The sequence below is a fragment of the Globicephala melas genome, chromosome 1, assembly GCF_963455315.2.
Source record: "Globicephala melas chromosome 1, mGloMel1.2, whole genome shotgun sequence".
NCBI lineage: Eukaryota > Metazoa > Chordata > Mammalia > Artiodactyla > Delphinidae > Globicephala > Globicephala melas.
In genome coordinates this window covers 113,885,257-113,910,760 of record NC_083314.1, presented here as the reverse complement: position 1 = coordinate 113,910,760, position 25,504 = coordinate 113,885,257, and the positions used below count along the sequence as shown (strand labels likewise).

General features: G+C 39.8%; 1 protein-coding gene across 10 annotated transcripts in view; it reads right to left on the bottom strand.

The window, feature by feature from the left end:
• The window catches only part of SSX2IP (SSX family member 2 interacting protein), a 39,652-nt gene extending 18,038 nt beyond the window's left edge, over positions 1-21,614 (bottom strand). For 2 of the 10 annotated variants that reach the window (XM_030866071.3, XM_060303424.2), the window contains exons 1-6: positions 21,448-21,613; positions 5,012-5,143; positions 4,250-4,419; positions 3,566-3,778; positions 2,534-2,644; positions 807-942 (exon numbers count right to left, since the gene is read on the bottom strand). In XM_030866071.3, coding sequence (XP_030721931.1) covers positions 807-942; positions 2,534-2,644; positions 3,566-3,778; positions 4,250-4,419; positions 5,012-5,054 — 673 coding nt within the window. In that variant the 5' untranslated portion in view covers positions 5,055-5,143; positions 21,448-21,613. Of the gene's footprint in view, positions 1-806; positions 943-2,533; positions 2,645-3,565; positions 3,779-4,249; positions 4,420-5,011; positions 5,144-7,144; positions 7,234-21,183; positions 21,311-21,447 lie in introns of those variants that run through there. The other 8 variants (XM_060303389.2, XM_060303395.2, XM_060303421.2 and 5 more) reach the window with 8 other exon arrangements.
• Between the last annotated feature and the right edge of the window lie 3,890 nt (positions 21,615-25,504).

Here is a 25,504-nt window from a genome sequence, read left to right as displayed (position 1 = left end):
TGTAGTTCTACTTTTTAATCTATACTATTTACTTGGAATTATGCACAAACTTGAATGAAATAAGTTGTAAATTAAGTTTCAAAAGAATAATAGAAAAAAAGTATACTTTAACAAACAAAACTTTCCCAGTCGGCTGTACTTCAAAAATGCACAGCTAGGGCTTCCCTGGTGGCGCAGTGGTTGAGAGTCCGCCTGCCGATGCAGGGGACACGGGTTCATGCCCTGGTCCAGGAAGATCCCACATGCCGCAGAGCAGCTGGGCCCGTGAGCCATGGCCGCTGAGCCTGCACGTCCGGAGCCTGTGCTCCGCAATGGGAGAGGCCCACAACAGTGAGAGGCCCGCGTACCGCAAAAAAAAAAAATGCACAGCTAAACTAATTTAAAAGAACTCAAACTGACATGAATGATTTGGCCTGATGAACCATTTTATGAAGTTAACTCAAAAATCACACTTTTGGTACTCAGAAACTGATCCTGATTTTTAATATAATCAGTTCTTTGCTATGAAAGGTTAGAGTGTCCTCTGGATTAGCTTTTCTCTGTGGATTAATCCTACATCTGTCATGTTAACAAATATATATGCAATTCTTATATGCAACTAATGGAGCAAAGCAAAATTACTATTTTTCAACTAACCAGTTGTCTCAATTTCTAGTTTACATGGATATATACCATCTAAAATCAATTGTATAAAGCATGAAAAGGACACTTCATGAATTATTGAGCTCAATCCCTCTACATTTGTTTCTTAGTGTAATACTAGCTTATTTGTTCCCTTTGCTTTATCTTAGCCAGCTGCTCCTTACCTATTTTTTTATCCTTCTTGTTCATAACAAGTTGATGTAGACGTTCCTTTAGTTTATTATATTCACGCTCTTTTCTCTTCATATCATGATTATATTGAGTAGCTCGACTTGCAATAATGTTTTGTAATTTCTGCACCTAAAAAAAGCATTTTCTATTAAGCGAGTCCCTTTAGGACTAATAAACCCCGTTAAAATTTACAAATTCAGTAGAGAAAAGAAGCCTAGAATTCAGCTCCTCATATAATAGTTTAAGAATTCTAGGATTATTCCTCCTTCTCTGTAACCACTGGAAATCACTCTTTAAAATATCATTAAATGAAGCACATAAAGTTTTTATGTTTTAACTATGAAATTTCCAGAGCTGCTCTCTAAATTATCGTCTACACCTTTCACGCTACATACAGATTCTGATCATTTAGAAACCACAAACTCTTATGGAAGTATTAATGTGATTAAAACTTCATTTGAAGCAAGCAGATTTCATCTGATCATTTGTAATGACTTCCTTTTACTAATGACTTGAATCACTTTATCCTTTATCAATCTGTGACAAGGCCAATTAGTCATGACACTTGGCAGCAGATAAACAGGTTCATTTTTCTCTGATCAAAAACAGTTCTCAAATTAGAGTGAGACAAACAGCAGAGAGAATCCAGTTCAGACATTTGCTGAGTACATATTATATGCCAAGCACTACTGGTCAATGTTTATATCTACTAAGATTTCTCATGCAGCCCTGGAAAGGAAGTAAGTTCTATACTGACATTCTTTATCTCTGCTAGAGATGATCGTGTTCAACTTAATCCTCACTGAGGAAGAACTATAGTCAAAACATTTCAAGTATAATCAACAGATTAAGTCAAAATTTTCTGTGAAATAACTCAAGGAAAAGTATAAGTAACCTTGTGGTTTAGTTAAGATACTTCTTACCCACTTACTAAATATACTACTAAATAATCAAATATGGTAAAACAAATCTGTCTAAATCACTACAAGGTCCTTAAAGAAATACTCTCCCTTAGAAGTCTTTAATTATAGTGAGCAACATATACAACACTGAAAATGTTATGGTTTTATAGTTAGCACGTGGTCAGAAATCAAACTGCAGAGCAATAAAAACATAATGATTTCTTCTTACATAAATTGAAAGATAATTTCAAATGCATTAACTCTATAGGTCCAAATACTAAGTAATCAATAAAGCAAAAATGAGATTAGAATTATGATGTCTTCAGCCTAAAAATGAGATTTTTAAACTGAACTGCTTTTTTTAAGCAGTAACTTGAGTGTCCATTTAGTCAAGTAATTGCCTGACTGGATGAACAATGTTGACATTTAAGACACTGCAAGAAGAGGCGTTCCAGATATAAGTAAAGGTATAGCAGAGAATAAAAGATCTGCATTTAAAGCGCCCTTGTGTCTGACAAAAAGTTAACAGTGCTTGTGAGTCCACGACAGATGGTATAGGACACTGGGATGTCACGAGCTCTGGACTAACCTACTAGGGCAAATGGATGCGCCTGGGGGAGAGGGTGGTGGGGAGGGCTCCTGGCCTCTCAGTTAAATGTGATATGACACTATACACACAGTTCCTCCAGGCCAGTGTGACACAGGGTGAACAAATGGTTCTTTCTTGTTTTAAAGTCGTGACCATTATGGTCACCTCAAATTCCAAAAGAAAAAAAAAAAATTCACTTAAACCCTATCTGCAATAACTGACAACTCACCTCATCTTTCTCATTTTTCAGTAGCTGATGCAAATTCCTGTTCTTGCACTGTAACTGTCTGTCTCTTTCCTGAAGACCAATCATTTCTCTCCTGGAGGTTTCCAGCTGCTCCTAAAACATTCATATGCAATTTTGACTAAAACTAACATAGGATTCAGAGCAACTGAATCCTTAAAAGATTAGTAAAAACAAGTTACATAAACTAGGGTTTGTTACCTAAAATTGAAGTTTAGCACCACACAAAATGTTTATTTAAAACAATTACTATAAAGCTTGATACTATAGTGTTACAAAATTTACCTAAATTTGAATATCACATTTTATTTAATTTAAATACCGATTTTTAATGTGTATACAAAAGACCTTCAAAGCGGATCCCTTGAAAGACTCTTTACCTATTCCAGTGATGTTGCCACTGAACATTTTCATAATTTCTGTTTTAATACTTTTTAACACTTCTACGGCACACTCTGAGAAAGAGCCAAAAATGATTTGGAGCTAAGTATGAAGAAGACAGGTGACCAAGCAAAGTAGAACACTTCAGGTCAAAAAGGGTGGGACTACGGCATGACGCCAGTTCTGCCTTGCAAGCGGTAAACTCAAGATTTTTCCTAGAGGGCACAGATGCTCTCAAGAATATTCTTGAAATTTGATGCAATCAAATCGATGTAATCTCTCACAATAAGACTATTTTAAGTTAAGCATCTACTTTATTAAGCAAGACTGGATAGGGTGGGAGAATCCTTATTTTATTTTCCTCAGATATTAAGTACTTCCTAATCTAACTTTCTACAGTTTCAGCAAGACACTAAACAGTTCATAAAATCATCGCCTTCGATATAGAGAGTATTAGGAAGCAGCACAACTGATTTGTACAAATTACATTCAGTTTTACTTTCCAGTTTAAAAAAATCCTAAAACTTAAAAAAAAAAAAACCCTAAAATGTGTTTGCTAAATAAATCCAATGAAAATTTATAGTTTCAAACTACATAACAATGGCATTGAAATACAGATTGAGATGTAATTTCTACCTTAAGTTTTGCATAGCAGTTCTGCAGATGGTCCATATCGCTTCCCAGTTTCAGATTCTGTGTTTCCACATTTTCCTGAGCTAGAAGGTTCTTCCGCTGAAGTACAAGTAGCTCATTCATACAATTTAAAACAGCAACTATATTTAATTCTCTCTTTGTCTCTTTACCTTTGGATTCTTCATATAATGAAGGAAAACCGAAAGTAGTCAATTCCTAGTAGGAGAAAATGTTTTCCTAAAAGTTGGTTACCGGACAACTTAATAAATAAACAAAAGACAGAAATCTTTTCTGAGAAAGAAAACTATCCTGAGAATAGTTAAGAAAGTAGCACCTATGCCAAAGGACAAAGAACTAAGAGAACTGCGCTCTTTTAGCCTCTGCTCTACGATCGCCTGTGATCTGGAGAAGGCACTTAGGTTTCTGCATCAGTAAAATAAGGGTAAGACTCCCCGTGGAGGAGCCCCTGGGGTGATGGGGGATCCAACCTGATCCAGACAGACAAAAAAGTTTACCTCGTGTATCTAGACTAGATGGTCACCAAGGTTCTCTGCAAATCTAATATAAGTCCCGGGCCAATATGTAACATACTTGTGCTTGACAAGTTTTTCTCATACCTTTGATATGTTCTATTATATAACATGACTTATGTTATTTACTGCTTCTTACAAAAACAAAACATGTTACCTGATCAAGATATGAAATACTTTGTTCAATATTCTCTTCTGTGCAGAAGGCACTAAAAAAACTGTGCACATTTTTTGATAAAGGTATTGAAGAGCATAGCACTTGCTGTGAGTATAAACTTGATGGAGACATCTTTGTTTCTGAGGTATATTGAGAGATATATTTGCTTTCTGAAAGAATCAGTAAAAGGCATTTATGTAAATAATTTGTAAAAATGCATGCAACGCTAACAACATAATCTCCATTACCAAAGATTTTGAATTATAGAAATATTTTTAAGTTTTTTCAAATTAGGACAAAGCTGGTTTTTGTATGAAAACTATATAATTTTTTCCAAAAAGATACAACTAATAAAGTGGTGCTCCTAGAAAAGGCATGTTAAGCTACAATATACTATCTTAATTTACAATACTTTAGATTTATAAAACTGATAGATAAAACCCACTTGTCTATGCACTCAAAGTTTATGTGATTAAAGGAATAAATCAGAGAAATGTACTGGAGTAGCCAATGAATTTATTTCAAATGCAGAAAAGTCTCCTCCTCAAGTAATCAACTAGTCAGCCAAAGCACTTAACCCCACTGATTAGGCACAATACTTAGCTCTCCGTGATAATTTTACTGAAGATGAAAATTATATATTTTACAACTATTTATGTCTCTCTCTAGTTACATCTTCAATATTTTTGGTAATTACAGTGTCACTGAAAATTAACCTTTATAATTACTGCCTTTGCTTACAACTATTCTAAACTCAGTTACCTGAAGACAGACCTGGATCTGTAACAGTCATCCAATCTCCCATAGCAATCGCCAGAGCCAGGATACCTGAGGAACCAGTTCAGCAGTGAAACATTCAGCCCAGCTGCTGTCACTCTTCTATGTAGGCATCTCCTTAGGAAACAAATCACAGAATAACAGCATCTAATTAAAAATATGAACGCAAATATAAAGCCAATATGTAAGAATTAGTTGTATGTACTTCAAAACAGATGGATTCTGCATTATTTACTCTCCTGTACTCTCATACAGAACATGGTAGAGCTTAACAATAATAATCGTGTGTGTGTGTGCAAGAATCGAGGTAAATGGCTTCTCGAGTTATACTAAGGTATTCGCATTACTTCATACACAAAGTACACGGTACATGATCTGACTCACAATATAAGGTACAGAATTGTACTAATAAATCTTTGCAAACTATACCCTTTAAAGTACAATTCCTACTTACGTAGATGAAAAGATGAAAAATTTCTTGGCCAGCATTCCCATTTTTTGTTGTTTTTACTAACTATAGGTTCATCACATTACTTGAACCAAAGCACAATTAACTGTTAACTGTTTTCCTTTCTTCTTCTGTGATGAACCTATAGTGCTAACTATACTAACAAAACTTTTAATTACAATCCTAGTGTTGGCATAGACGTAGTGAAATGAATACTAGGAAAAATCTTGAGTTTACCGCTTTTCTAGGCATAGGAGAAGCCCTGCTCTCAGGGCTTCTTAAACCCTACTTAAGCCCTGCTCTCAGGAAGTCCACATTCAGGTAGGGAAGAAACAGGTAAGAAGTAAGCAATAAGTTACAGTAACATCACACTCAGAGTGATGACAATAAAGAAAATACAACACAGTAACGAGAGTATTAGGGTGGGGGGGGTATCTAGATCCGTCAAGGAAGGCTGCGTAGAGATGCTGATATTTGAACTGAGAACTAAATGATACGGAATCAACTAAAAGATGGTCAATGACCAGAGGAGTCCAGGTGGAGGAAACAGCATGTATAAAAACCCAAGATGGAAAGAACTTGGTACATATTAAAAATATACAAGTGGCCAGGATGCCTGAAGCACAGTAAGCAAGAATAGATGTATAAAGCTGGATTTTCTCTAAATTGCAATGAAAAGCTCTTAAAGCAGTTTAGGCAGGAAGGCAACGTGATCTCTTTTTAGGCTTTAAAAAAGATCATTACGGCCACTCTATCTACCCTGTGAGATTATGGGTGGGCAATAGTGGGCGCTGACGAAATCAGGCGACTGCAACTTCTTGTTCGGGCAAGAAGACCAGTGTTGCACTACGTCTCCGACAGTGGAAGCAGAGACACATAGATAAATTAGGGATGTGTCCTGGAGATAGAACCTTCAGGACTTGCAGATGGATTGAAACAAGGACAAAAGAGAGATGACAAATAATTCCTAGATTACATAGCAACATAAAATATATACTCGTGCAAATGATTGTGTGTGTCATATAATACATTATGATGTCACACACACATACCCACAGAAGGTTATCTAGTTTGGCACTGATCTTTTGCTATTTTGCTACTCATGTGCCTTGAGAAGAGCACCTTGAACTCTGTGGCACTTCCCAGTGACCTTAAATGGGTACCTTCAGCAACAGGAAGAGCAGGATGAAGGTTGAATCTGCATCCAGAAAGACAAATGATCTTACTTTTGGTTTTCAGAGATATTAGCTATAAGCAAAACAGGACCCAAGGGACAAACAATCCAACTATTCTAACCCGGCTCTGCTTTGGGTAAGTTACTTAACCTCTCCAAGCCCTCGCTTCCTCACTGGTAAGTTGCCATTATCCCCTAAAGATTAAGCGAGATAATGCACATAAAGTATTTAACACACTGCCTGGCATATGGGACACACGTAATTAATATCAGTTGTTATCATCATCACTTAGACACAGATCTGACGGTTTGGTATAAATGACAGGATTCTAAAACCTGTAACAAAATGCATTGTTGCTCTTAATAAGGATTGAACATAAATCCTTAGAAGACCTGAGACAGACATCACTAGAAAATACAACAGTGTGCCTAAGTGCCTTTTCTCCTCATACAGAAAGATTATTAAACACAGTATGTGTCTACGACATATCCATACTTTAAAACTGTAATTTAAGTCAGTTACTCTCAGTCTGTGAATTTAGTTCTCCAGCGTCTCCAGGTTTCACCAGTAAGTTGTTCCCTGTCCTGTAAAAAACAAAAACAAAAAAATCTTGCAAAATATTCAGGTCTAGTTAAATGCTCAAAGTGAAAACCAAAACTCCATTCTGAAGTGCTATGAAACAAAACTTAGGAAGAGTATATAATTTCACACCATTTAAAAAGTTTCTATGTATCCTCCTCTGTTCAATGAGGCACCAAATTACACACAATGAGGCTTGTGATAAAAGAAAAGTCACCCAACCAGTCTTTCTAAGAACAGAGACTTAAGACACATCAATATGCATCCCCAAACCAAGAGACTCATTTAAGCAAAGTATTCTATTCTAGCTCAATTACAGCTAAAATTTCATTGATGAAGGTTACAAACTATTATATTAAAATAAGTCAATATTAATTTCAAAAGCAAAATAAGAAAGATAACAGAAGTATCTCTGCTTTGCATAAATCTAATACCATCCCAAGTCCCTTTCAACTTGAAAGCTTTAAAAGCAGCCATGGAGGACTCCATTAAAGCTTGGTGCTGGAACACGGAATTAAGTTCCATATTTTATATAAAAATTATTATTATTACATATTAATCAGGTCATAGCAAACCATTATATAGTGGACATGATTATCCACAACAAGTCATGTAAAAAACAAGGTTGGTTATGCTAGCACTGTTACTATAGGTTCATCACAGAAGAAGAAAGGAAAACAGTTAACAGTTAATTGTGCTTTGGTTCAAGTAATCTGTAACCCCCAATTCTCTCTATATACCATTAATTAGAGTAGCTGCCCAAATTCCCAAAACAATGAGTGAACTTTATGAGCGAAACCTGAAGATTAAAGCATTTAAACAACTTGTAAAAGTCATTTCATTCATCCAAGATTGAAGGGGAACAATCTTGAAATAAATTAAAGAAAAAAATCTATAAAGTAATCCATAAGTAAGAATTTTATCTCCTATTCGACATATCAGAAAGACACAGTTTTGTTCCCTCCTGGTGGAAAACATGTATATAAGCATATAATAAACTTCCCTGTTCCAAGTATTTCTCTCAAGTACATTCCAGTAAATCTTCGTAACAGAAAATTGTACTAATTTCAGTAAAATTGCAATTACTTCAGTAAAAATGTTATCTCACTATTTCTGAAGAACTACTTTGGCATGCCTCTATGTTGCTAGAGGCCCCAAGTACAACGTCACATACTTGAGTGTAAAATAAGCAAGGGTACTCTCGTCTTTTCTGAGTAAAATGATTATGCTGAACTTAAGAATTACCGAGTAGCATTTTCTAGGTTAGGATCCTGACAGAAAATTGGGAAGCAGTGTGACATTTAAACATAATTATACTGTTTCTGAAAGAAAATGAAGATTTTAGTAAGTTTCAAAAAAAAAAAAAATCTATCACTCTTCATGTCAAAGTATTTTCTTTCATATGTATTTATATTACAGACAGTAAACTTGAGCTCAGGGAAGTCAACAGGATTGCCTGAGGTCACACTTCTAATTGGTTGCGAAGCCTGGACACAAGTCGCAGTCTTCAAAACTGTGCTTCTTTTCTCTCTACCATTCAACCTTTCAACACCGTAGACACAATCAATTAATCTAGCTATGTTAAAAGTAGAATATAATAAAAGATTTCCATCAAGGTTCTTTAAAAGACTGAGTTCCTATAATTCATTCTAAATGATTCCACTAAGAACACACAATTCTTAAAGGACCTTACCTACTACTTAAATTGAGGTACACTTGTAAACTTCTCTGCTATGCCACAAACAATAGCTTTTTTCTCATTTATGATTACTTTGCTTTAAAAAGGCATAAAAACAACTCCCAGAAATGAGATCACTTCCACAGAAAGTTTAATGAGGGTGGAATTAACTCATTTTACCATTTATTCCTAGAATAAATATTAAGACAACATCAAAACTAAGCTTACGGATCTTTAGCAAGAACATTTGTGATTCAGGTTAATTATACATGTTTTTTTTCCAACAGAAAAGTTCCTTGCCTGGTTCTTCTTCTTACTTCTACCCCAAAGATCCAGGGTTGCTCAATATATATTAACTGCTTATAGAATTTTGGGGCAGGCAGCCTTTAGGACGGCCCCCAGTTATTCCTGCACACACCTTTAGGTTATTCTGCTTCTTGAGTGTGGGCTGCATTTCGTGACTAGCTTCTAACAAACAGAATAAAGCAGAAGGGACTGGATTTCACTTCCAAATTAGGTTATAAAAAGGGCATGCCTTCCATTTGGGGTCATTTCTTACTCGCTGTATCTTAGATCCCTCTTTCCAGGGAAAGCAAGCTGTCACAGCTGTCATGTTGTGAGCAGCCCCATGAAAGGCTGATGTGGCAAGGAACCAATGTCTCCAGCCAGCAGCCAGTGAGGACCTGAGGCCAGCCAGGAGCGAGGTGAGTGAGTCTGGAAGTAGATCCTCCCCAGTCAAGCCTTGAGATGCCTGCAGTCTCGGTCAACACCTACAGGCAGTCTAGTGAGAGATCCTGAGCCACAGGCACCCAGCTAAGTGGCACCCAGATTCCCAATGGACAAAAATTGGGAGATAAAGGCCAGTTGTTTTAAGCTGCTAAACTCTGGAGTAATTTGTTATGCAGCAATAGATAACATAAGTTTTTATATATATTTACATATATATATTACATTTCTGAGTCCCTTCCATAATTACATGTTTCTTGCTGAAACATGACTAAATGATACCATGCACTACAAAAGCAACCCATCAGGTATATGACAATGATATCATGCAGCATTACAACAACTCCCTCCATATTATTATAGCTGGATGTCTCCCAAACTAGTTTATGAACTTCTACAGGGTGGGGAATGTATTCATCTTTGTATTCAACAGTTCCTAAATCACAGCAAGTGCTCAGCAGATGTTTATAAAATAAACTGAGTCCCACATACGGCACACTCACTCCAGCCTGTGTGCTCCACAGGTGCTTTCTTCTTTCACCTGCCCCTAAACTAACGCTTCTTCAAAGCACAGCTCACCCACCATCATCCCCTCCACACAGGCCATTAAACTCTATTCTCTAGGTCCTCCTTAGTTCATCTCATCTTTCCTAGTTAGACTCTTTAGTCACATTCTCCATTTCTATACCTGCCACGCATCTTAATAGAATAATCAACAAATACCCAAGTAAATAACTGATGATAAATTAGCATATTCATTCCAGCAAGCAAAAGTGGATAAATGAAACAGCAATGGAAGGGATGCACAAGATGTGAGTCCTTTAGAGAAAAGTACTACTCTTCATCATCCCCCAAATCTCTCCTAACACTTCTACCCACGGAAAGAGAGCTTGGCAGAAACATAAGTGATGTCTTGATTACAAAATTTCCCTCATACAGTACACTATTTTAAGTGTTCTTTTCAAGTTCACTTGAGGTTCAAACTTGAGAAGGCACAACTGCCTATCTAATCAGAATTCTAAAACAAACTTCAATCAAGTATCAGAAAATAATAGTTTTTTCATTATACAGGAAGGTAGTAACACGATACCATCTGGACTTCTAAATATTACACAGGATTTTTCACAAATAACCAACTAAAGTCTTTGCTAAACTCTCACAAAGTTAGAGTTACCCAACTGTTGGGTTAAGAAAATAAAATTGTTAGAACTTGGTCTTTAAACATTAGTCCTTACAAATTCAGTCATAAAACTTAAGAATTTAGTTCTCTGCATACTTTAATAGATGTTATTATTCTCAAAAACCAAATACATTATGATTACTTAAAAAATTACCACCTTCTACTATAATTTTGTTCCGAAGGAGACTATAGCTTTCAATTCCATTACAAATACCTCTGCCATCTAATACAAAACCATTCGTCTATGCATATCAGGACAGATAAATACTAAATTCAACCTCTTAGAACCTACTTTTTACAAATTTAAAATCCAAATGATTTCATCTGAGTGGCATAATAGTACAGATTTTTTTCCACAGAAATAAATTCTTCTTCATAAATTAAATTTTAATCTATATCTGAATGGCTGAAACTGAAAATCTGGTATCCCTTTAATCATCTGCCCCCTTGCTGAGTTTGTGGCTCTGAGGAGGATTTACAGTTTGGGGAGCACAGCGCAAACCACGTGAGCCTCACAGGCCTGGGTCGGACAGGTTGTATCCTGACCGAGCTGGTCATATCCTCTCCGAGCTGGTTTCCTCACCTGGAAAACAGGGTGATACTATCTACTCTGTAGGGTGGTTATAGGTATTTAATGGGGTAAGGGGTGAAAAACAAAGTACAGAATACCTAGGGGGCTGATCTAACAAACACGTGCCAGGTGCTGTTCTAAATGCTTTACATACTTCGTGAAGGCAACCTTCACAACAACCCTACATGTTATCACATCATTTCCTTTTCAGAGATAAGGTAACTGAGGCACAGAAAGGTTAGATAATTTGCCCAAGGTCACACAGCTGGCAAGTGGCAGAGCCAGGGGATATTCCCCATCCCACACTCCAGAGTCCATTCTCTTAACTATCATGTGCTGCTGCTTCATGGATGAGAGGCCCAGGAACAGTATCTCCTACCACCACTCATGAGATCGTATCTCCCAGTTGGGCAAAGACTGCACAAAATAGTGTGAAGACGCAAATTGCGGCAAAATATTTCACGCGTTTCCCTTTGGGCTGAGGGATACAATCTCAGTGAAGCAGACCTGCACATATAGCATGAAAAAAAATGTTATGAAAAACAAGAATAGTTTGATCACCACCTTTTGCTAAATCAAACTGTCTAAATATATTTAGGAGAAAGGTGTGGAAAGGTTACAAACTGTTCCCAAGGACATTACTGGGGAATGGGATGTTCGGGCGTAGTGAGAGCTGGGCCAGCGTTTTTACTTCTTCTACAGCACACCTTTATACCGCTGGAATGTTCTAGGGCACTTATTATTTTGTAAAACTTTTAGAGGCAGTGGATTCAGGCACAGTTACTAAGACAATGTGTTTGGATGCACTGCCACCTCCATCCCAAACAGTAGCACCCCTGCCCTCTAAAAGTGGAAATATCAGTGTAGACAAATAATAAACGCGCCCCCCATCGATCAATCACACTTCCAGCACCTAGCCCGCCCCCGCCCTGTGTTCACACATACGAGTGGGCAAGGGTGCTGCAGCCTTCACACTGACCCTGGCCATGTCAGAGCATGTCTGTGGGGAGTCAGCCCATCAGGGAGGCTTCCCCGCCACTGATGCAAAGAGTGAAGATACAAGAGTACTGGCTGGCCTGGCAAAGGCGGACTCTGCCTCCAGCTCAGTTACAACCTAAACACAGTGGGAAGAAAGAAGAGGGAGGCTGACTTTGATTTATAACTATTAACATTCTTTTCAAAAAAGAATGCTCTCAATCTAGCAACTTCTGTGACTCAAGCAGCTACTAAAGTGTGTTTCTCTGCTTCAGGAGCGCAGCTGGTGAAGTGAGACATTATGTTCTTAGAGCCTACGCCACATCATCCGGCATTTCATTACACAATGACTTCTTCCTGCTCATGTTTTCATGTTTTGGTCTTGGCTCTCCGATTAAACTCATTTTTTCAGGGCACTGCCACCTCAGGGAAGCTGCACGAGGCTCTGAAAGAGCCCCAGACAAGAGCCAGGGACCACGGTTCCCATAGCCACTTCCATCATACACTGAGCAACCTTGAGCAGGCCATGATTTCTTTGGTTTTCAGTTTCCACATCTGTAAAATCAGGAGGTCGAGCTACATGATCTTTAAAGAATCTTCAGTTCTATTAATTACGATTTTTACATTTTTCATGGGACCTAATATGAGAATTGAATACAGCTATTTATATTAAAATTTTCTTCACATTTTTATAGCAGAATGTACACACACTGTCTTCACAACCACGTTTATCAAATGAGATTCTACCTAATTTTAAGAATAATTAAGCATAAAGGATTTACTTGAAACAAGTAAATTTAAAGCATTTTACACGTATTAACTGATTCAATATCACAATAACTCAATCATTTCGCCCCACTACAGATGAGGAAACTGAGGTCCAGAGAGCTTTCTTGCCCAAGGTCACATAGCTAGAATATGACAAAGTCAAGAATCAAACCACAAGAGTCCAGCACATTTAACTACACATCCTACTATCTTTATTGTAGGAGAGGAAGGAATACACAATACGTGAGCTGCTTTTTCAAATCCAACACACACACAGGTTCTTGCCTCTCTACCACCTCGCCTTGAGACTAAAGTATAATTCAGTAGTATTATTCCAACTGAGTAACTGGAATGTGAACTGTATAAAAGCAGACAAAATATTAAATGTTACAGAAATTCAAAAAATTTTTTGAAAAATCTAGTCAATATATAGAGCCCAAATTGCCAGGCTTTCCCCAAACTGCCATCCCTTCTCTTTGTGCTTCCAGAACACTTTGCATGAACTCTGTAGTACAGATCTAACTGTAATGAAACTTCTCTCCCACCACCTAAGCTGCATTCCTGGTCAGCAAGCCTGTCAGCATACTGTCTGTACCCTGCTTTGGTGTGAGGTATCATAACTGACCCACTGTCAGTATGGAATCCAACAACGTTTGCTGAATGAATGTCAACTAAGTTCAATGATGTATTAGTGTGAGGTATTCTACTGTAATATTATGACAGACAAGAATCAACACTTTAGCCATGCTGTGACTTAGAAAGGCTTTCAAATGAGTCTTGAGTGATGCCAGCTTAGAGAAGCAGGAAGGCAATTAGATGTATCAATCAAGAGCATGATAATTTAGAGACAGTATACCGGCTTCAAATTCTTCCAGGGCAGAGGTAGGAATTGCAGCAATCATTCTTAAAGGAGGATTAAGAAAAAAAAAAAAAAAAAAAGCACATTAAGCTAACTTTGTAAAGTTGAAAGTCAGCTAAGAAGTCCAAATAAAATTTAAAAAACAATTGTCATTTATTGGTATTTCATTCTCAAAATTAGGTAGAAGGTAATGACATTTACTAAAGGCAATGGAAATAACAAAGAAACTAAACATAATTCATGAATCTGTTCTGTGATAATGTAATCATGTATCTGTAACAGTTTTTTCAATGATTTAGCCCAAATTCAATCACTGGTTATAGGCCTCAACAATAGCACCTGAGTACTTGTTAAAAATGCAAATTTTCAAGTCCCATGAAATCACACACACACAGTTCCTTAAATATTTCAAGCAATTCTAAATTCTACCCAGTCGCCAGGCATCAAGAGCCCTGGGGTTCTAGGCCTGACTACAGCCAACCCAGAGGTTAAGTTGTTTGGGGTCACAGAATTCAAAGCCTCTGAGCCTCCCACTTAAAAGTACAAAAACAGGCAGTTTTGGCCACAGTTTCAGAGGATCCGTGAAGCCATCCACAGATTTGCCAAGAATCAAGGACAGGGAATTAAGAACTTCTGTTCTAGCTAATTATGTGAAGCTGGTAGGAGAGAAGAACTGCTGCTCTGAGCCTTTACTACCTGCAAGATGTATTCACCAGCCACGTCACTCACCCTTACAACAGCCCTAGGAAGGAGTAGATATAACACTACTTTACTGATGGAAAAACATGAAGCTCAGGGAGGTTAGATACCTTACCCAGTTGCAAACCTGGAAGACAGAAAGGAAAACTCAGCTGTTTTCCCTGCAAGGTAAGAATAAAGATTAGGTATAGCCATACCTTGGAGATACTGTGGTTTGGTTCCAGATCACCACAATAGAGCAAGTCACACAAATTTTTTGGTTTCCCACTGCATATAAAAGTTATGTTTACATTACACTGTAGTTTATTACATATACAATAACATTATGCCTGAAAAAAACAATGTACATGCCTTACTTAAAAAATACTTCACTGCTAAAACATGTTAACCATCATCTGACAACACAGTGTTGCCCAAAACCTTCTATTTATAAAAAACAGAATAAAGTGAAGCATAATAAAAAGAGGTATGTCTGTATTTGATTCCAAAGCCTAACAAACCCCGGCCTCCTCTTGATACTCGAAAAGTGCCTGGAGGGACTTCCCTGGTGGCACAGTGGTTAAGAATCCGCCTGCCAATGCAGGGGACACGGGTTGATCCCTGGTCCAGGAAGATCCCACGTGCCATGGAGCAACTAAGCCCGTGTGCCACAACTGCTGAGCCCGCGCTCTAGAGCCCCCAAACCACAACTACTGAGCCTGCGAGCCACAACTACTGAGCCCACATGCCACAACTACTGAAGCCCGTGTGCCTAGAGCTTGAGCTCCGCAACAAGAGAAGCCACCACAATTAGAAGCCCGCTCACCACAATAGAGAGTAGCCCCCGCTCGCCGCAACTAGAGAAACTAGAGAAAGCCCATGTGCAGCAATGAAGACCCAATGCAGCCAGAAATAAATAAGTAAATAAATAAATAATTTTTTTTAAGTGCCTGGAGCAAATGATATAAATTCTCTGAGCCCATCTCCTCATTATAAAATAACACAGATGATGATAGACTGTATTTATTGATGATTTCTAAAAAGCCTTCTTGCTTTTACAAGCTAGATCCTACATAGGAGGAGATTTCTAAAACTTGGTTACAGAATACAAGCATACCACATTTTACTGTACTTTGCTTTACTGTGCTTTGCAGATATTGTGTTTACAAACTGAAGGTTTGTGGCAACTCTGCAACAAAAAAGTCTATCTGCACCATTTTTCACAACAGTATTTGCTCACTTCATGTCTCTGTCCACATTTTGGTAATTCCTACAATATGTCAAACTTTTTCATTATTATTGTACTTGTATGGTGAACTGCAGTCAGTGATCCTCGATGTTACTACTGCAAAAGATTAGGATTCGCTGAAGACTCAGATAATAGTTAGCATTTTTTAGCCATAAACTATTTTTTAATTAAGGTATGTACATTGTTTTTTAGCCATAATGCTACTGCATACTTAACAGACTATAATATAGTGTAAACATAACTTTTATATGTACTGGGAAACCAAAAAATTCATGTGACTCACTTTATTGCAATATTCACAAAACTGTAGTGGTCTGGAACCAAGCCCACTATTTCTCCGAGGGCACCTGTAGAAAGAATCATGCTGAAGGTACCATCTTTTAGATAGGAAGCACAAACAACCAGACTAAAATCAACTGGCAAAAGACTGACAAACTCAAGACTGTGTCCTCCATAACCTAAACTACTTTATAACCTAAACAATACGAACTCTCAGGTAAAAAGTACAGTCATCCCTCAGTTTCCAAAACGGATTGGTTTCAGGAGCCCCCGTGAATACCAACATCTGAGGCGGCTCAAGTCTCTTATATAAAATGACAGTACAGTACAATGAATACAGTCAGCCCTCCTTATCCACAGGTTTCACAGCCAAGGGTTCAACCAATCTGGGTTCAATTCAAATGACTGAATTCAATCCACGGTTGGTTGAATCTGTGGATGTGGAGGGCCGAGTGTATATGCAATGGCGGGTTACAAATATCTACTAGCCACTCATTAAACTCAATTCTTTTAGAACAATATTATTCTAGAAATCTCCTCCCACATTATGTTTCCAAAATAGGTCCCATTTTCAGCAGGTCTGGCCCCAAAATATTATGGCACAGAGCAATTAATGGTCAGGGGTTGGCTGGCTAACTTAGCCAGTGACAATGAGGACAATGAAGGATGGATATGAAATACTTCAGAAGTTGGGCCGACAAACATGGTGACAAGTATACAAAAGGGAGGCATTTATTCTCTCATGTAAAAATCTGTCTTTAGTACTAGACAGATAACAGTGTCACACAGGTAAAGAGAACAGAGGACTGAGGTTACCAGTGGGTTTGGTTAAGTGAGTGGAGATATAGAGCTCCATGTAGAACTCACTGGGCTTATATATGCCCTTATGAGACATTCAAATGGAGGTAAACTCTAGGGCCTGGAGATCAAGACATCAGGGCAGATTTAGGAGTCATCAGCATACATGTGATAGCTGAATCTATACAGAAAAAGAGGGGCAGCAGAAAGAACCCTAAAGAACATCAACATGTAACAGGTGAGTGCAGGTGACCTACATGTAGGAGATAAAAATCCAGGGGTGGGGGGAGTTTTAGGAAAGCCAAGGAAAATAGTTTTAAAGAGGAGGAAGTGATGAACAGCAACAAATGCCATAAAAAGGGCAAGAGCTAAATAGAACATTACATTGGATTTGGTAATTAGTGACTGTATGACAAAGCTGAGGGGTAAAAATGGAAATCGGATTTCAGAAAAGTGATCAGCAAATAAGAAAAGGAGATAATAAACAAAGGTCACTTGTTCGAGAAGCAGAGTTTAACAGAATATATTTAGCTTTTCTGAATGTAGAGGCTTTGCCTGATACTCAGGGATAGATCCATGTGTGACTCTTAAAAAAAAAAAATCCTGTCTTTAAGTTAGTTCTTATTCAATTACAGCATTTTTATGTCAAATAGAAATATTAAGTGCTCAAAAGATGTAAAGTGTTTTTCCATGCACCATTCTGGATATTAACATGTTTTCTTATTCAATCCTTGCAAACCTATGAAGTAGGTATTACTATTCCTAATTTACAAATGAGACAACTAAGGCACAGAGAAGATACGGTACTTGCTGAGGTCTCATAGCTAGCAGTATGGTAGTCAAGCCCAAAATTTCACACAAAAGAGTAAGAGGGAGGGTGGGCAATGTGTGAAGTGAGGGTTAATAGATGAGAACCGTAAATGTTATAGTTAAGACTGTACTGACTGTTTAACCGGCCAAAGTTTAATATCTATTCAAGAACTTATTTTCAATTTGAAAGAATTTGTGTCTTCTCTCATCTCAGAATCATACATTGCTAAGACTTGACATTTTTATGTCTCTTATGACACTCAGATTCAGCACTGCATTACAACTGTGTCATTTCTCCTACTGAACTGCAAGTTACTTGAAAATGGGAGTGTGTCTTATTTGTCTTTGTATCTCTATTCCCTCAATCTTAAAAGTAGAAGATACTAGACTTAACTGCAGTAACCATTTCGCAGTATACACAAATATCAAATTATGTTGTACACCTGAAACTAATACACCGTTACATGTCAATTATACCACAATTATAAAAAGAAAGATTCTCAGTAAAGGTTGGTTGTATGAATAATCATTTTTACTTTTCTGAAGTTTCTGGGGGCTTCAATAACATATTATTAAAGTTTTTAATCGCTGTGTAGAAGTGTTCTGCCTCAGATATTACTTGGATCGTCTATGGACCACGCAATTTACTGATTTTGGTAGAAATACCCTTCTGAAGTAAAAATCAAATATAATTCCCCTGGATAAAACCTTTTAAAGATTCCCTATCACCTACTAGTCAAAGGTCATAGCCCTGCTCTCCAACCTTAACCTTAACCCACTCTACCTGGTCCCAACTACCAAACCACCTATACTTCTTCAATGGTCCATTGCAACATACATGTTCATCGGGTGAACGTCTCCTCCTCCAACAAGACAACTGAAATTCTTTTTTTTAATCATCATTACTTAAAAAAAAAATAAATTTATTTTGGCTGTGTCGGGTCTTCATTGCTGCACGCGGGTTTTCTCTAGGTGCAGTTAGCAGGGGCTACTCTTTGTTGCGGTGTGCGGGCTTCTCATTGCGGTGGCTTCTCTTGTTGTGGAGCACGGACTCTAGGCGCACGGGCTTCACTAGCTGTGGCACAAGGGCTCAGTAGTTGTGGCGCACGGGCTTAGTTGCTCCACGGCATGTGGGATCCTCCCGGACCAGGGCTCAAACCCGTGTCCCCTGCATTGGCATGCGGATTCTTAACCACTGCGCCACCAGGGAAGTCCTGAAATTCTTTTTTAAAGCCTTCTCATATTCGCAATTTTCATTTTCGCTCTCTCCCTTACTATACTGTACATTTCCTAAAAACAAACTCCACAAGGCAACACTGATATTTTTCATCCTCAGATCTGGCAAGAAAGTGTTTAATAAATGTTTATTAAAAGAGTAAATCATTGAAGCATAATTCAGTAAATCTGCAGGAACTATATAATACTGATCATAATACTGATCAATTATCAAAAGTAAAGATTTTAGGTAGCTTTCCACTACTGATAATGAATGGTGCACTTTTCTATTCTGTCTCATCCCCAAAACTCGTGAATTCAAGATAACTTGTACCTTCATCACCAGCTAATCATGAGCACCATCACCAAACATACAAAAGAGACCCAAGGACTACCAAAACCTCTTTATAACCCAGTCAAACCAATAAGGCATGTTTACAACTATTGGTAAAAGATATGGAAAAACATCACTTAAAAGGCTTTGGAAGTGCTCCAATTTAAGTGTGTGAAATGAATTAAAATGACACAATTCTGGGGCAGCATCTTTTTCATCTTTTTATCTCTAGGTGCATACCACATTGAAGGCACTCAAATATTTACCTTTATAAAACCTGAGTCACAGCTAGCTTGGTCAAAGAGAAGCTATGTCAGGTTTCCAGACAGCCCAAGAATATAACGTGTCAGCCTTGAGGCCTTAGGCAAATCATCTGAACTGTTAACATTTTCTTTTTCTCATACACTGCCTCAGCACGTCTGGAACGCAATGTGCTTTAACAAGTCCTGTCACAAGGCGCAATGTGTTAGGAGGAGATCTTCACATTTCATCCTAGAATAACTAACTCTTCACAGTTATCTTCAAGCTGCTTCACCCATGTTACTTAATCCTGGGCCTTTATTATCTTCATTGTACAGATGGGGGAAGGAAGGATATAAAATGACTTGGCTGAAGGGGTCTAGCAAGCCACCAAAAGAGCCTTCATTTTAACTATCAGTTCCTCATCCTCTCTTCACAGAACCATTTTGTTTGAGAAACTTTCACTGACAGCAGGCAGAAGAGAGCATCAAACTAGTTACTAGCTTTTACTTGTTTAATTTGAATGAATAACCAAAGCTCCCTAGACCTGTAGGTTATGATAGCTCTAGGACAGGAGATTTGATGGATTAAGTTTTGCTGACTGAATCCAAATTCATAAATCTACCTCAAACTCCTAAATTTCGAGATAGCTTGACCTAAACTTTAAAGGCATTTTTTTTTTCTCTGTCCAGATCTCTAATTTTTTCAAATTTTGCTCAGTCCCTAAATGTGTCAAGTCATACCTACCTTTTCAGTTCAGGATCAAGGCTACCAGAATTTTCTCCTACTTAAACAGTAAACCAATCCCTCCTGAGTCATGAAGGATTCCAAGGCTCCCATCAATCACAGCCAACTCTAGATCTAGACTCTAATCTGAACTGTTAGGGGAGCCCAGCAATTTCGAATTCCAGGCAGCCCCTCTTACACCGAACCACCCTTGGGAGGAGTGCCTTTTCTAATCGTCACCCCATTATGGGGTCCAGAAAAGGGATATGTCAATAGTCTCAGATTCAACAAAAACTATTATCCCCGTTGCAAGTAATGGTAACTTGGCAATCACAACTACGGACCTTGAAATGGGGTAATAACTTAAAGATCCCCACATTATATAAACGTGCTGAGAACAAATTATTTAGCAGATTCCATTTCCTGGGCCCAAGTGACTTGCATAACTGGGCGATCAGCATAGGCTCGAAAGAGAGCGGGGAGCTCACAATTCAGTTTACTGTACTTTACCACAAAATTCTACACCAAAATATTCTCACACATGCCTGCCTGTAGATGATGTAAATTCTTCCCCAGGTCTTTTAACTAGACCGCTGGCGGGGTTCTCTTCCTCTGCAGTGGCCACGGGCCACCAGCAACTCATTCTAACGGTTGTCCCCTGCGGCTCGAGCTAACAATCCCCCAAGTCCGCGAGTCCCGCAGCCTCTGCTAAGCGGACACCTCAGCCCCAAACTGGCCATCCCCTCCTCCCCCACGTCCCCGCGTCGCTCGTCATCCCACGCCAAGCGCCACCCTCTCTCCATCCCCGATAGGATTTGGGGCTTAGCGCTGCGACCGCCAGCGGGAGCTGTCCCCGAGCTGGCACCTACCTCCCACCTCCTCCTCCAGGCGCGGCCGGGGGTCACCGCTCGCCTTCCTCCTCCAACGGCCCCAACGGCCGCGCCGAGCCTCCCGCAGAGAAGCGGGGCGCCGCGCCAGGTGCCGGTGCTCACCTCCGCGCCCTCCCGCCCGCCCCCCGCCGGCGCCCACCCCCCCGCCGCCTGCCCCAGGACCCAGGCCCCAGTCCCCGCCGGCGCCGTCGCCCCTCCCCGGGCGAGCGCGTCACAATCCCCAGCGCGGGGCGAGGCTCTCACCGTCACGGCCCCCGGGTGCGGCGGAGACGCACCGATCAGCGTCCTAGACCTGCTCGCGCAGCCCCGAGGGCCCGCACAGGCGCCGCGGCACGCAGCGCCCGGGCCGGCGGCCCCGCCTCCACCTCCAGCTCCCGCCTTCCCCGCCTCCGGCCGGGCTCCGCCTCTCCCCTCGCTGCAGCCTCCCGGGCTCTGCAGGTTTGCAAGGTTCCCACCCCGCCCCCGCGTCTTCGGCGCCGCAGGCCAGCCTCCTCCCATTGGCTCCGCCAGTTGCTAGGCGATGAACAACCGCGGCCTGCATTGGTCCGGTGGGGGCCCCTGAGTCTCCTCCCCACCTCCAAAAAAACCCGGAGAAAAAGAAAACCTTATCCCTAGAGCCCAAGCGGGATGCTGGCGCAGCTGCAGCTGCGGCACCTGTTACGCCCTGTGATTCACCCTGCCGGGCCCTGCTCCCCACCCCCTCCTCACTCCTGCGGAGCTCGGGGCCCAAAGCTTCGTGGGGCTGGGGGCGGGGTGGGGAAGTCGTGTCTGTTTTAAAGCACGTGTTCCGAGCCCCAGTGAACCCCAGCACCCACCCTAGGATCAAAGGTGAAGCGCCCAGAAAAGCCACGTGCGCTTGCAAAAGTGGGGAAATAAACCAAACAACAGCCGGCACCCAGAATTAGGTCAGGCCTAGGGGAAAGGAGGTTCAAGCGCCGGGAGACGAGAATGCCAAGGAGAAAGTTCATGTAAAATTAGGGCAAGAAATGGACCTAGGCGGAAGACAGCGGAAAGACTAAGAAAAGGCACTTGTGAACTAGACGTTTATGCAAAAAAGTCCCACACTCACTGATCAAAATATGCGCAAAGAAAATGTATGCCTGCTACACCCGTAGCCGGGGTCATGCAGGCTCCTCCCCTGTTCCACAGCAGCCTAAAATTCTCCAGGGAAGATGAGAGGCCAGAGAAAGGAAAGAGATCAGATGGAGAAATCGCAGGCATATGAGTTGAGTTATAAACACAAGATGTACTTGGATAGATTTTTTTTTAAGTGAAGCCAAGAAATTTACTCAAGAAAGGAAAAACAGGTTTGGTATTTTAAGGAGGTTCCTGAGAGCACTTTGAAACCAAAATAGTATGAGAGAAGGACAAGAAATATTAACACTGAAGAACAAGGGAGAGAGGAGTGCCCCCTTCCAATTTACACACACATATCCCCATTCCTGAATGAAAGATCAAGGCGAGAAAATGAACATGCCATGGCGACAACTTCAGAAACCAAGGTAATTCTCCTGTTTGCCTTTGGCCTAAGCGATCAGGAGGCCTGGATTGATGCTGTTAAGCATAAGTGAATGACAGCCGAATCGCCAGTTAGGGCCCTCATTGTAAGGACGCTATTAGCGCAGCCTGGTAGGGAGGAAAGCCAGTTATTACCAATAATTACCTTAATCGTTAACCCAGACAACTGATGGGAGTAAAGGGGGTTACACCTGCTCCCGAGAGGGGTTTTGAAATTTCAACTGTCCATCCCCCAAAATCCCACACCCCTTCCCATCTTAAGAAGCAACTTAGTGTGACAGTTTGAAGTAACACTTCCAGGTTCATTTTGACCATTTTAACCTCCTCACAGTCAAAAAGCGAGAGCTCACTCTCCGATTAGCTAGAAGCTTTGAGATCGGTTGATTCGATACGCAGCGTCTGGCACTCCCTGTTGTGACCTAACCACTTACATTGCAGGATTTTAAGAAGGCTTGGCTCAGGCAGAGGTGAGCTCCGGGAAGTTCGGCTCCGCCCCCAGCCGCAAGGATGAATCAGAGCTGTCTGATTAAACTAGTGCTTTAGAATCTTTTGCTCTACTCCTAAAAATTTTTGAGGGCCCCAAAGAGCTTTTGTTTATGTGGGTTATATCTATTGATATTTACTATGCTAGAAATTAAAACTGAGAAATTTAAAAATATTTATTTTAAAATAATAATAATTACATCTTATCATAAATAGCAAATTTTTATGGAAAATAACTATATTTCCCCCTAACATAGTAAAAAGAATCATAGTACTTTAAAAATTTGCAAATATCTTTTAGTGTCTGGCTTAATGGAAGGCAATTGGATCTTCAAATCTGCTGCATTTAATCTATTGCACTATTTCAGGTAGCCTTTGGAAAACTCCACTGTACACTCAGAATGGGAGAAAAAAAAAGGCAAATAACATTTTAGTATTATAACAATAGTTTTGACCTTGCAAACTCCCTGAAAGTGTCTTGGGGATCACCTCCTAAAATCCCCGTGCCCCCCCCCCCCACCTTTCTCCAATTAATACTTTGAGAGCCACTGGTCTAGATGGGTCTTGATACTTCATCCCCCTTTATCAATGACTGGTTTAGGAGCTAAGCATGTGACCTAATTCTGGTGAGTACATAATGGGAAGTGGGGGGAAGGGGACTTCAGGGGAAGGGTTTTGTCCCTGAGAGCCCCTAAGAAGTCTTTTCTTTACTTCTTGCCTTGGCCATCCTCCAGTAAGCAAGACATGTTTGGAGCTGTGGTGGCACATCCCGCAACAATGAGCAAGAAAAATACAGGAAAGGTAACCCAGAACCTAGAAGTCACTAAGTGGCTAAGTTAACCTACCCTGGCTCTGCAAACCTCCAGACTGCTCACATATGAGATAGCAAGTGGCCTATCACCTAAGCCATTTGGGGTCAGGTATTTGGTTACTTGCAGCCAAGAAGATCCTGACTAATGTACAGGACAAGATAAAGAGTTTGGCTACAGCCTGAAAATAGTCTAAGGACGCTTTTTGGCCCAGAGGTAAAGGAATTGGACTTAATAGAACTTTGCTATGGTAAAGGAAATAAAGGGGAAAGACACAATCTAGAATGTTTTTTAATGCTTAACTGTGCCTACTTTCCCCCCCTTCTAGCAAAATTAAGGGGATGTGACTATCAAGTGTTGCTCTTTTCCAAAACACATCAAAACTTCCACCTTGCTCCTCTGTAGTCTATATCACAGTGGTCAGAGTAATTCTTTAAAAATATAATTCATATCATGACGACTTTCTGTTTTGGTTCCCCCCAGCCAGTGTTAAAGCCAAATTTCTTTCCGTGGCTACAAGTTTCTTATGACCTGCCCTCCGTCTCCTTACCTATCTGACCTCATATCCTACAACTCTCTCCATTAGCCACTGTTCTTCGTTCTTGCCAGGCACTTTCCTGCCTCAGGACCTTTGCACTATTCCCTCTGTTTGAATGTTCTTCCTCTTAAAATCTATATTACTTATCTCTCCCCTTTCAAATCTAATCAAAGTCACCCTCTTGTGAGGCCCAACCTAACAACATTATTTAAAACTGGAACCCCCTCCAGCTTCCTAAATATCTCTTACCTTGCTCTTATGTAATCTTCAACCACAGTACAGAGCTTACTTTTTTTTTCATTTGTTATTTGTTTAGTCCATTTCCCTTTACTAGAATGTAAGCCCAACGGGGACAGAGATTTTGTCTGATTGTTCACTGTTGTATGCCCAGTGCCTAAAACAGTGCCTGGTACTCAGTGATTGGTGCTCAATAATTATTTGTGAATAAATGAATATAACTTCAAATGGATGTTTTTCATTCCAAATAAATCACTTTGGCAGGCTCTATACATGTTCCAATGATGCTGCTCACAAGTATCACATTAGGAGACACTGAATTTTTGAAAGGAATTCTCTCTTTGAGAAAAAATCTGATTTTTGGAACTATCCAAAAGTTATTCAGAGCCAAATCTGATGAACACATTCTGGAGTCATGTTCAAATGCCAAAACCTGTGTTTTCCAACTAAGTTACTGCATTTGGGTGGATAGGGAAAGGTCAAAAAACAAGATGTGTTTGATTTTCTAAGACAGTAAAGTGACTGTGAACATAATTTCAAAGAGGAATTCTAAAAATACACACTAATAACAAGTTGAAGGAAAAGTATACATGTATTTTAAACTCTCTATGTTTGTGTGTATGTGTGAATGAATCTCTTCCAACCTGTCTGCGGTCTTCCATTCTTGCCCCTACGTTTTTTTCAAAAATGAAGATCAGATCCTCTCTGCTGCCCT